General features: G+C 36.9%; 1 protein-coding gene across 1 annotated transcript; it reads left to right on the forward strand.

Annotated features, from left to right (window-relative positions):
• The first annotated feature begins 3,375 nt into the window (after nt 1-3,375).
• Nucleotides 3,376-10,329, forward strand: LOC102883801 (rano class II histocompatibility antigen, A beta chain-like). The gene is made up of 5 exons (XM_015585862.1): nt 3,376-3,478; nt 7,722-7,991; nt 8,683-8,964; nt 9,530-9,640; nt 10,172-10,329. Exons 1-5 carry the CDS (start codon nt 3,376-3,378, stop codon nt 10,327-10,329), a joined length of 924 nt encoding a protein of 307 aa, XP_015441348.1.
• The last annotated feature ends 1,783 nt before the right edge of the window (nt 10,330-12,112 follow it).

Consider the following 12,112-nt stretch of genomic DNA (forward strand, 5'->3'; position numbering starts at 1 on the left):
ACATGAATTTATAAATTAAATAAGCTTGAGACTCTTTGAGAATGACATCAGCTCCCTGCTGGTGCAAGTTCAGCAGCAGCCTTATATTTTCCTCTATAGTAATGCACAAATATAAGTCTTCCCCATTCTTCCAATGTAGGAATGTTAATTCTTCCTCTTGCTGCAAAAGAAAACTCCTACCTCTTTCTTTCTGCCTGATTTGCTTTTCCTTAGGTTCTATTCTTGGATAATTTGCATACATATTTCTTTAAATAGACTATTTTTTAGAGCAGTGCTAGGTTTAAGGCAAAATAGAGCAGAAAATGCAGAGATTTCCCTTACAATCTTTGTCTAATCCCACCCTCACAGTTTCTGCACTATCAACATCCCATGCCTGAGAGGTACATTTATTACAATTGACAAACCTACACTCTGTCACCCAAAGTTCATAGTTTACATTAGGGTTCATTCTTGGTGTTGTACATTCTATGGTTTTGGATAAATGTAGAGTGACATGTATCCACCATATACATGGTATCACACAGAATAGTTTCACTGCCCTAAAAATCCTCTGTGCTCTACCTATTCATCCCTCCTTCCCCTCAACCCCTGGCTACTACTGATCTTTTTAGTGTCTCCATAGTTTAGCTTTTTCTAAAATGTCCCATAGTTGGAATCATAGAGTATGCAACTTTTTAAGATTTGTCTCTTTCTCTTAGTAATAGACATTTAAGTTTCCTCTGGGTTTTTTCATGACCTGATAGCTCATTACCTTTTGGTGCTAAACATTATTCTATTGTCTGGATTTATTTTTTAAAATATAAAGATATTTTAGTGGAAAAAAGCAGCAAAAGTTTACTGGCATACTTTATGTTTTTATTTGTTTTTATAAAATATGATTCTTGAGTATTAGGGTGGAGACCTTTGCTCTACTTCCCATTAGGGTAAAATTAAAACTCTTGGCCATGTCTTAATATGCTCTTTTCTCTATGAACTCTCCAAACTTGTTCCAGCCTTACTGATCTTCTTATTCTTTAAACGCTCCCATCTCACACCCTCCTCAGGGCCTTTGCATGCACTCTTGCCCTTCCTCCAGATCTTAACATGACAAGAGCAAAAGGAAATATTTGTCACATCTTCTGGAATCTAAGCTCAATGAACCAGGGACCACACCTGTTTTCCTTCTGTATTATATCCCGAGCACATAGTAAGATGACTAATGCATAATGAGTGTTAAATATTTATTGATTAAAAAATGTAGTACAATTTAACAGAACTGTAGAGTATATGCATCACGAAGGCCACTATTTATCTATATTCTCAATATGCAGAACAGCACATTTTAGGCGTTCAGTGACATTTGCAAAAAGCATACTACATTCTTTGATTGTTTTTTTTTTTTAATTTGGAAAATCAGAAAACTATGGGTAATAAGGTAGGCACAAAAGCTAAAGGCAAACACTGTAGAAAGAATCCCCTCATAAAAATAATTTTCTATGTCTATAAAGTACCCCAAAGCTGTCTGGATCCTTACAACAGTGGTTCTAGGGACATGTCTGGTCAATATGGGTCCTCTAGTCTGAATCGATTACAGGGCTTCATCCTTAACTGTCTATGACATATGAAACATAACGAGTGCTTATTTGCTAATTATCAGCATTCATTAACTCAAAGATTTTCCTGAAAACTATCTGAAGGATTTAACCTGAGATTCTATTTCCTCAATAAAAATTAAAGGGATTCCTCAGTAATTCATTAAGACAGGTGCAATATCACAAATATTTTTAAACATCATAAGTACCATGAAAGCACTTATATAAAATCAGTTAATGTACATCATTAAATAAGTTTATATTTAATGTTAATGTGCAATGTAGATGAATGTTGTGTCTCCATTGTAAGGCAATTGTGAGGGAGCATTATGATCACTGTCACTCTTATTCAATCGACAGCCCACAGGTTTATACTTTGCAATGTATTTAATGGGGTTTACATAAGCTGTATTATTTGAAATTATGTAACTTTGTGTTTTCAATATTTAGCTCAATCACTTTTTTTATTAGTATAAATGACTGAGGTATCATGTAAGGTTCAGAATTGATTGTCAAAGGTATATAAATAAAACAAATTAAGCTGTGATTTTGGGCAAGTTGCTCAAACTGAAGAGTGGGGTTCTTATCTGAAAATTTAGGTAAGAACAATTACCTCACAATTTGTTGATAAGATTACATGAGATAATATATTTTAATGTATACTGCAGTATATGGCATATAGTGGGTCTAAAAATAATAGTTATTTTATTATACCAATACAAATAATAACATTAATAATTATAATCATAATGTGTCTGTCTTTCTCTGGGTTTCTATTTCTAAGAGCTCCTATTAACCTTCATTTTAACCCCTTTACTTCCTGTTTTACCTCCCTGTTGTTACTGTAGTAACTGGGGTTATCAATATCCTCTGAGTTACCAAGACATCCCTGGGAAACTAATTTTCTTTTTTTGAGAGCATCCTCTGAATATTGGTTATGTAAGACGTGTGTGTTGAGAATGCAAATAGCTGACTAAATAACCCAATGAGCCTTTACTCAGCTATCTACTTCTCAAAGTCTCTATTTTGTTCCAAGAGTGTACAACGGAGCTGATTTCTGGGGAAAATCAACTACTGCCTCTTCAGTTCTAACTCTTCACCAGGATCTGCAATTAACATGTCATATACATGATTTATTTTATCTTAATAGTAACCCTACTAAGCTGATACTATCTACACTTTAAAGAAGACTGAGGCCAATAGAGATTATGTAATTTCTTGTAGGCCACAAAGTTTATAAATTGTCGGTGATACAAGTACATTTTTCTCAAAATTGGTTGCCTTTTACATTATACCCCATGGTGTCTCAGTGCTAAGTCAAGGAAGGAAGTGAACAGGTTTTAGACAATTATCTTCTCTCCCAGGGAATATCGTTCCATCTCCTTCTGTTGATCCCTAAATATAAGAACCAGAGAATTTAAATAAATGTCCTAGGATGAAATACTCCACGTCACATTCTTCTTCTGGTTCCTGAAACCTCCATACATATTTTCAGTGTATCACCAAGTTCAGTGATATTTGGTGATGACCTAGTGAGTGCTGGACACCAAGTAGATGGTCCATGAATTTTTTTTTTCTTTTCTTTTGCATCGAGAACTTTCTTTAAAAGTGTTTGCCCAGAGACAAATGAGAACTTAAGTTATCGGGTTGATTGGCTTTTTCCCTAGGAACTGTCCAATCCTAAAATTCATAGAAGGTTTCCTCATTTTTATTTTCTGAAAAATGAAAACATCAGGTTACTTGGTGGTAGCTGTGCTGATTGCCAATGCTTTTGTTAAATTGTTTCTGTTTTAAGTGTGTAAAGATGACTGTGACAATTCTCAGGAACCCTTGGACTGTAGCTGGAATTGTGATGGTTATTCTCATGGTGCTGAGGACTCCCATGGCTCACTGCAGAGGTGTTCCAAGTAAGTGCTGGAGAGCTAATCTTCAGAGACCCCAGATCTGAGAATTAATTGCTTGGGTGCTCTGGAGCTTAGGGTCAGGTGTGTTGCACTCTGACCAAATCCCAGGGAGAATTTGGAAGGGCTCCTATGACATTCCAGTTTTCTCCTCCTCAGGAAAAAGAATTTTGCTAGATTTCCTTTTTCAAATCCCTGCAGTTGAAGAGAGGGTAATTTCTCTGAGGGAAAAGACTGGGAACTCAGAGTTGGAAGAAAAAGAGAAAGTACATTTCTATACCTAATGCAAGACAAAGTTATCACACTATTATTGATTATATTCCCCTTCATCTTTTCTTACCCATCCCTCCATCCCCCTCCCCTCTGGTAGCCAGCAGCTCTTTGTTTCTATGAGTCTCTCTCTTAAAAAGAAAAAAAATATATATATAAAATTTATTTATTTTTAAAATTAATTAATTAATTATTTTAATTGAAGAAATGATTAAAATCTTTCCCCCCCATTTACCTCCCCGCTCCTCCTTCACCCACTGCCCTCTGGTAACCACTAGTCTATAGTCTATGTCCATGAGTTTCTGTTTGTTTGTCCTGTTCATTTGTTGCTTTTAGGTTTATAGCTCATATATAAGTGATGTCATGTGATTTTCAACTTTTTCTGTCTTATTTCGCTCAGTATGATTATTTCAAGGTTCGTCCATGTTGTTGCAAATAGCAGTATTTCATCTCTTCTTATGGCTGAGTAATATTCCATTGTATATAAGTACCACAGCTTCTTTAGCCAATAATCTATTGTAGGACACTTCAGTTGCTTCCATGTCCTGGCCACCGTGAATAATGCTGCTATTATCATCAGTGTTTAAATGTTTTTTGAATATGAATTTTCAAGTCTTTGGGGTAAATACCCAGTAGAGGGATTGCTGGATCATGTGGTAGATCAATTCTTAGTGTTTTGAGGAAACTCCACGGTTTTCCATAGCGGCTGTACCAATTTGCAGTTCCACCAGCAGTGTACGAGGGTTCCTATTTCTCTACATCCTCTCCAGCATTTGTTATTACTTGTCCTGTTGATTATAGCTATTCTAACAGGTGTGAGATGGTATCTCATTGTGGTTTTGATTTTCTTTTTCTTTTTTTTAATTAAAAATTTTTACATATAAGTGAAATTATGTGGTATTCATCTTTCTCCGTCTGACTTATTTCACTTATAATAATGTCTAGGTTCATTTGTGTTGTCATAAATGGCAGTAACTTTGCACAGTGACAGATGGTTACCAAACTTAGTGTGGTGTTCACATCACACTAAGATATATAAACGTCAAATTAATGTGCTGTATTCCTGAAACTAATATAATATTATATGCCAACTATATTTTAATATACAAACAAACAAACAAACAAACAAAAGGGAAAATGCATATGAGACCACTCGAGAAGCATTAAGAAACCTCGGAGAGTGAGTTAAAAAGATTTGCCACCCTAGGAACTTTCTGGTCCAAGCGGTGTTCATGTACTATCGAACTCAGGGTTTAAAGAATTCAAGACAGCTGTAGTCTCTGTAGCTTCACTATCTGAGGAGCACAATTCTCCATTCCTGCAGTGTAAGCAGTGGTTCACTGAGATAACATTGTGATGTCTAAGATGAGAACCCTCATAGGATGAAGACAGGTAATGACTGCCATTAATTTTGTATTTATGTACAAACTTGAATCGGTATTGATGGTGAACAGGGCTATGAGAAGGATGAAAAAACAAGGAAATCAATTTTGTTTTGTACCCACTAATTTCCAAATTCTGTAGTAATATCTTTACACAAACACTTCAACTTAATCTTTCTAAAACACACATACACATGCACCTTGATGACTTTAGGGTATTATTAGTCCACATTTTTTTTACATTAGTTATATTGAAATATAGGTATTAGATTAAGCATATGTATAAAATTTAACAAAAGTTATAAAAAATATCCAAATAATTAATAACCCAGTTAAAAATGACTATATATTACCAGAACCCTAAAAGACTCCCACGTGCCTCTTTCTAATTACACCCACTTTTACTTCTCAGAAGCAGCATTATTATGACTCTCTTAATGTTAATGTTATTGCTTTTTGTCAGGGGTTTAACATATATGAATGTATCCTTAAACAATGTAGATTATTATTTCCTCCTTTAAATGTTCTATAAGTGTTGCATCATCTTGCTTTTGTTCAATATTACATTTGAGAAGATCTGTCATAAATATTTCATGTTGTCCATCCATTTTCATTGTTGTTTAGTAGATTCTATTTTATGAGGGTGCAACAATGTACTTACCCATTCCAAGGTGGATGCACTTTTGGGTTGCTTCCATTTTTTTTTTCATATATCTCGGAGCATATTAGCCTGCATTTTTTAAAACTATATACTTAAGTTGGAATTGGTGAGTCAAAAGGGTATGCATTTCTTCAGCTTTACAACAGAATATCTGACCGTTATTCAAATTGTTCGTGTCTATGTGCACTCCCACAAGCGATTTATAAGTGAACCCAATTCTTGGCAGCTTTTGGCATTTAAGACTTACTTCTGTTTCCCTATCTTATGAGTACGTAGTGGCATTTCACCATATTTTTAACTTGCATTTCTCTGATTACTAATGAGGATGAGCAATTCTGCATGTTTATTGTCCACTGGTATTTACTCTTTATTGAAATATCTCTTTAGATATTTTCTTCTTTTTTCTGTATCTTTTTAAAATATCTTTTAAGGTACAAAAATATATTGTGAATCAAGCCTATTGTGAGTATGTGTTTTGCAGATAGTTGTTTGTACTTTGTGGTTTGTTTTTTTAACTTCCTTAATGATATTTTTTTGATGGACAGAAGTTGTTTATTTTAATGAAGTTGACTTTATCAATCTTTTCTCTTTATAGTTAGTGTTTTTAATAATTTGTTTAAGAAATCCTTTACAATGCCAAAGTCATGAAGTTGTTTCTTATTTTATCTTTTAATGTATTTGTATTATTGCATTTCATATTCAGGTCTTTAATTCATCTAGGTTTAGTTTGTATATGGTGTGAAACATACGTCCAACTTTCTCTCTTCTCCCCTACAGTTACTTACTTACTAGAACACCACTTATTAACAAAAGCATTGTTTCCCCAGTGATCTACAGTGCTACCTTAGTCATAAATTTAGTGTAAATATATGCATGAAACTTATTTTGGGATATATCATGCTATCTATTTTCCTATGTCTGGGCTAATAACTCAGTATATAATTACCACAGTTTCATTTAGTATCTTGATATTTAGCAGAACAAAATTTTTCATGATATTTATTTCCACAAGAGTAGTTTGGTTAATCTTTGCTCTTTGTACTTCTATTAAATTTTAGAATCAGCTTTTAAAGTTTTAAATAATAAAAAAACTGAAGGAATTTTAATTGACATGAATAAAATCTATAAATTCACTTGAGATAAATATCATCTTTATAAGACTGAGTCTTCCAATCCATGCACAAAATGTATCCTTTTATTTATTTAGGAATCTTTTAATATTTCTTATAAAATTTTATTGTTTTCCTTTAAGAAATCTTGTGTCTCTTTTGTAGGCCTTATTTCTAGATAATAATATTTTTTATGCTGTAATAATCAGCGTAATTAAATATATATTGAAAAAGTTTTCCTGGTCTACATAATGTTTTAAAATGAGTCTTGTATCCAGCTATTTGCTAAACTATTGCTTTAAATTCATTTGACAGTAGATTATTTTGAATTTTCGTTAGTCACAGGTTTATTGTATGCAAATACTGACAGTTTAGTCTTTTTTTCCCCACCATTTATTTGTTTTATTCTTACTGTATTTTTTTTTTTTTACCTTTTTAAAATTAAATTTCTTGGGTAACATTGGTTAATATAATTATATAATTTTCAGGTGTACATTATAATTTGACATCTGCATATTCTATTGTGTGTTTACCACCTAAAGTCCAGTTTCCTTCAGCTACCATATATTTATTACCAATCGTTCATTGTTCCATTATTTTTCTTGCTTTACATTCGATTTTCTTTAATAAATGTTCAATGCAGGATTTTCTGCACAGAAGTCATCTAAATTCTTCCTGGGGATAAAATTATGAGGGTTGAGAGTAGGTTTCATTTAGTCACTTGGCTGTACTGGTATTTTCTTTCTCTTTCCCACACCTCCCCACACTAATTGGTTGATTGAGATGCAAGGCTGAACTAAATATAATGCAGATGGGCTCTCCCGCAGAGGATTTCGTGTACCAGTTTAAGGGCATGTGCTACTTCACCAATGGCACAGAGCGTGTGCGGCTTGTGGCCAGACAAATCTACAACAAGGAGGAGATCGTGCGCTTTGACAGTGATGTGGGGATGTTTGTGGCTGTAACCGAGCTGGGGCGGTCGAATGCTCAGAGTTGGAACAGCCAGAAGGACCTCCTGGCACAGTATCGGGCCCAGGTGGACACGCTGTGCAGACACAATTATAAGGAGACCGCTCAGTTCACTGTTCAGCGGAGAGGTGAGTTTAGGATGAGCTCAGAGGCTCTTCACCCAGAACCTAGTGGGGGAGGCCCCATGAAAGAGATCTTTTGTGGTTCCCTAAGATCTTGATGGTACTGGGAAGGGTTTCTAATTCCAAGAGAAAAAATGTTGGAAGGTTTGGCTGCACAGATTTGGGAGGGGGGCGTGCAGGACTGAAAATCTAGAAAGGAGGAACTCTGCATTTGGGACAGCGGATGGCATCCTCAGTGCTCTGAACTTCAGTCCTTCAAAGGTCATAAGGCCCAGCCATAGTTGGCAGGGCCTCTGAGTCTCTCATGTTGCACAGACTCCTATAGCTCCCGCAACACCTAATTCTTGTTTCCTGCCAGGTAGTGTAGAGCTGGTCCCCCAACTGTGTGCACAGCACACTTTGCACATATGTGCATGTGTGTGCATGTATGTATATATATTTATCAGTCCGTGTTACAGATAGTTTTTATGTAAATTATTTTGTTTAATAAAAAAGTAAACACTAAATAAAAGTATTATATTCTTGAAAAGTGGGTTAACAAATTAGCTAATTAAAACCCAGAGGTGAGATTCTAATAAAAGACTCTTTAAAATCTGTTTTCTTTTCTACTTTAGTAACAAAGGTGGGACTTAAGTTCATGGTAAGAATTCGTTTGCTGCCTCATCCTCTAACTTTCTTTGTCTGCTATTCCTCCTAGAGGAGCCTACAGTGACCATCTCCCCAGCCAGGACAGAGTTTCTAAACCACCATAATCTGCTGGTTTGCATGGTGACAAATTTCTATCCTCGTCAAATTAAAGTCAGATGGTTCCGGAATAAACTGGAAGAGAAAGCTGGAGTTGTGTCCACTCCTCTTATTCAGAATGGGGACTGGACCTATCAGATTCTTGTGATGCTAGAAATAGTACCACAGCGAGGCGATGTCTACATCTGCCACGTGGACCACTCCAGCCTCCAGCGCCCCATCACGGTAGAATGGCGTAAGGGACGCTTCACTGATACCATGGACTCAGATAACACAACGGGCAGGGAGGACTCTGCTTCTGGTATGGTGGGGTTCCTCCTTATCTCTGCTGTGTCATGCATATCTCATACCTTCTCTCCTGTGTAACTCTGGTATCATTTCCGGGCTAGGAGTTATGGAAGACTGACTGAGGTAGTATTATCTCAAGTCAAAAGGCTCATGTTGAGTACTGATCTCATTTTCTCCCAAGATATTATGGCAATCCCTTTGTATAACCTGACTCCCCAGGCTACAGTTCAGCCTTGGTAGTGTGTCTTCTGAAATGTTCAAGTTCTGGGCAGTGACACCAAAGCTGGTGTCTTGGGGAAGGTCTGTGGGGTTATAGACAGACATAATTTCTGAGGAGCTGCCATCCTCTTCCCCCGTATCTATCTACGCTGCCCCCTTGGGGTCTATGCATGCCTTGGCCCTCTTCTATTTGCTCCTCTATTTCTTGTATTCTGGATTAGACTCCAGGCTTCCAGATGAGAACACTGTGGGCTATGGGGATGGATACTGACACTTAGGCTTTTATTTCTCAGGGGCACAGTCTGAATCTGCCCAGAGCAAGATGCTGAGTGGAATCGAGGGTTTTGTGCTGGGACTCATCTCTTTTGGTTTGGGCTTTATCATCCACCTTTGGAATATGAAAGGTAAGGTACCTTGAGAGAAAATGGGGGAAGACTGGTACTGGGACTGAGGCATTCTGTTCTAACTTTTCCCACCTGACCCCACAAAGGAAGGAAATCTGAGAGGGGATGATAGTGATTGCAGAAATTAAGGAGACTGGGAGAAGGGAGACTCCCTATCTTGGGTCAAGTTTGCTTCATCACAGAGGTGACTGGTACAGGGCTATTCTTGGATAGAGAAGAGCAGCTCTTGTGCTATCCTTACCTTTGCCAGGCAGTTATTAGTATATGACTTCCTGCTCTGAGGTTCCTTCCTTACAAAACACCCAGTCTCTGTTTACCTTCTTTCAGTGACTGGCTCAATGACTTTAGGGTGACTCTACTTTATGGCCGTTGAAGGCTTATTGTACATGCATGGAAGTGCAGGAAAGAATGGGCCAGAGCTGCTCATGCATTTCCTTTTGGCTTGTGAGATAAAGACAGACAGATGCAATCATTCCACTAACCAAGTTAATGAGTTTTTTCCCTTTCTCTTTTCATTCTTGCTGATGATAGAACGCCCTGAGGTTCCACTTACAGGTAATATTGCCACTCTTCTTGCCCAGAAATGTGACTCATATACGATAGAAACAGGAGTAGAAGGGGTTTGTCCGGACACTTTGGCATACTTCTGTTATGTTGTCCTTGCTTCACGCTACATTCATCTCATGTGAATTGGGGCAAGAGAGAAATCTGGAACATTCATCTCATGTGAATTGGGGCAAGGGAGAAATTTAGAACATTCTGCATAGTCTCTGCAGGAAACTTCAGAGATTGTTCTCCAGACTAACCTTTGGTATCAGCCATTCAATGAGATTTGGATGATGCCTGCTGAGTCTAAAATTACAGAAAATGATGCTGAACTTGCTGGTAGCTGAGATGACAGGAAATTACAGTTCTTACCCATCCAGTTAGTCCATGACCTGTGCTTCACCACAGCATTTAGTTATGCTCTTCTGCCTCCCACATGCCCTTTCAGGCTGAAGTTTGGTGCTTACTTTAGCAGAGTATCATCTTTACTCATTGCCAGGAGAGGTAATGAAGAGTGAGTATTGATATAAGTTTAACTTTAGTGTCTTGATGCTGCAGATAGGCCCTGAGGGAGGGAAGGAGCTGATTTTTCTTCAGGGGTGGTGTGACTTATGACTCTTTCTTCTCTCTCCTCCAGGGTTCGTACACTGACCTAAACATCCTTTTTCCTGAAATCTGTCACCTCTCTTCTTTGGTCTTGTCCTGCCATTACTGTTGTTCGTGGTTCGCAGCCTCCTGTCTATCAGGCCTGTGAGCAAGTCACCTCTGCCAGCTGTCACCCATAGAGATCCTGCTCTCACAGTGACTGAAAAGCAGCTGCCATGTCTTTCTTTTCTTCTAGGCTTTCCTGCATTTCTGCCTGTAACTCTATGCTCCGTGATGCTAGAAGCACTGCTCCCTGCTGTCAATTGTGTCTGTTTGAACCATAAATATTCTCAATACACTTTTCTCATTTTGTTCTCTTTCTGAAGACTGCCCATGAATTAAATGTCAAACTCTTGTCTTTTAATAATATTTTATCAAAATTAAATATATTTGTGAATCATTTGTGTTCCTAAATCTGATTGGGTATCATGGTGATTGTGGGGAAATACTAAGCAAAGAAAAGGTCAAATTCTCAAGTTCAGTTATGCCTCAAAGAAGGTAATATTCAGGCAAGGAGACTAGAAAATTATGGGTCTCCATACTTGGTCTAATTCTGGTGCCACATGAGAATGTGAAATGAGGTAGGAAATAAATTCAGGTTTCCATCATCTATGGGGCCTTGAAGCTGGGATTGTGTGCAACAATCTTTTCTGGCTCCCACTTCGGTCTGATGAGTTTTATGTATTTGTGTGAGTGGAATAATTTTGTACCAGTCATGGTAACTTATGTCTAATGTAATGTGCTGAACTGACAACACAAATATCTTCTGTTAAGTGCACTGTGTACATCGGGGCAAAGACAATAATTGTTAATAGAATCCAACTTACCTGAATGTAATTAGCACTGGAGATTTTCTTAGAAAGTGCTTTTTGGTTATATATGATGAAAACCCTACTAATACCAGCTTAAAAGAAAAAATTAATTTTTGAATTCATATAATTGGAAAGCACTTATGCAAATTTGGCTTCAGAAAAATGCCTAGATCCCAGGGCTCAAATAAAATCTTTTTAAAAAATTTGTTTATTTTAATTAGTTTCAAAAACACATTCATCAGCTACTAATTTTTACTTCTCTAACCCTTCACCCCATTCTCTCAGCACTTCCAACCTCTCTCCCCTATGTCTGTCACCAAATTGTCCACTATATTTGTGAGTCTGTTTTTGATTAGTTTGTTCTGTTTATTCTTTAGATTCCACATATAAGTGGAATCATATAGTGTTTACTTTCTCTGTCTGACTTAAATACTTTCTAGGTCCATCAAAGCAATATCTTTTTTCATCC

The sequence above is a fragment of the Pteropus alecto genome, unplaced genomic scaffold (genome assembly GCF_000325575.1).
Source record: "Pteropus alecto unplaced genomic scaffold, ASM32557v1 scaffold202, whole genome shotgun sequence".
NCBI lineage: Eukaryota > Metazoa > Chordata > Mammalia > Chiroptera > Pteropodidae > Pteropus > Pteropus alecto.

Coding starts and splice junctions, on each gene's coding strand:
- LOC102883801 (XM_015585862.1), top strand. CDS start 3,376: ATGACTGTGACAATTCTCAGGAACCCTTGGACTGTAGCTGGAATTGTG. Junction 8,965..9,529: donor CCCCATCACGGTAGAATGGC/GTAAGGGACGCT, acceptor TTTATTTCTCAG/GGGCACAGTCTGAATCTGCC. Junction 9,641..10,171: donor CCACCTTTGGAATATGAAAG/GTAAGGTACCTT, acceptor TGCTGATGATAG/AACGCCCTGAGGTTCCACTT.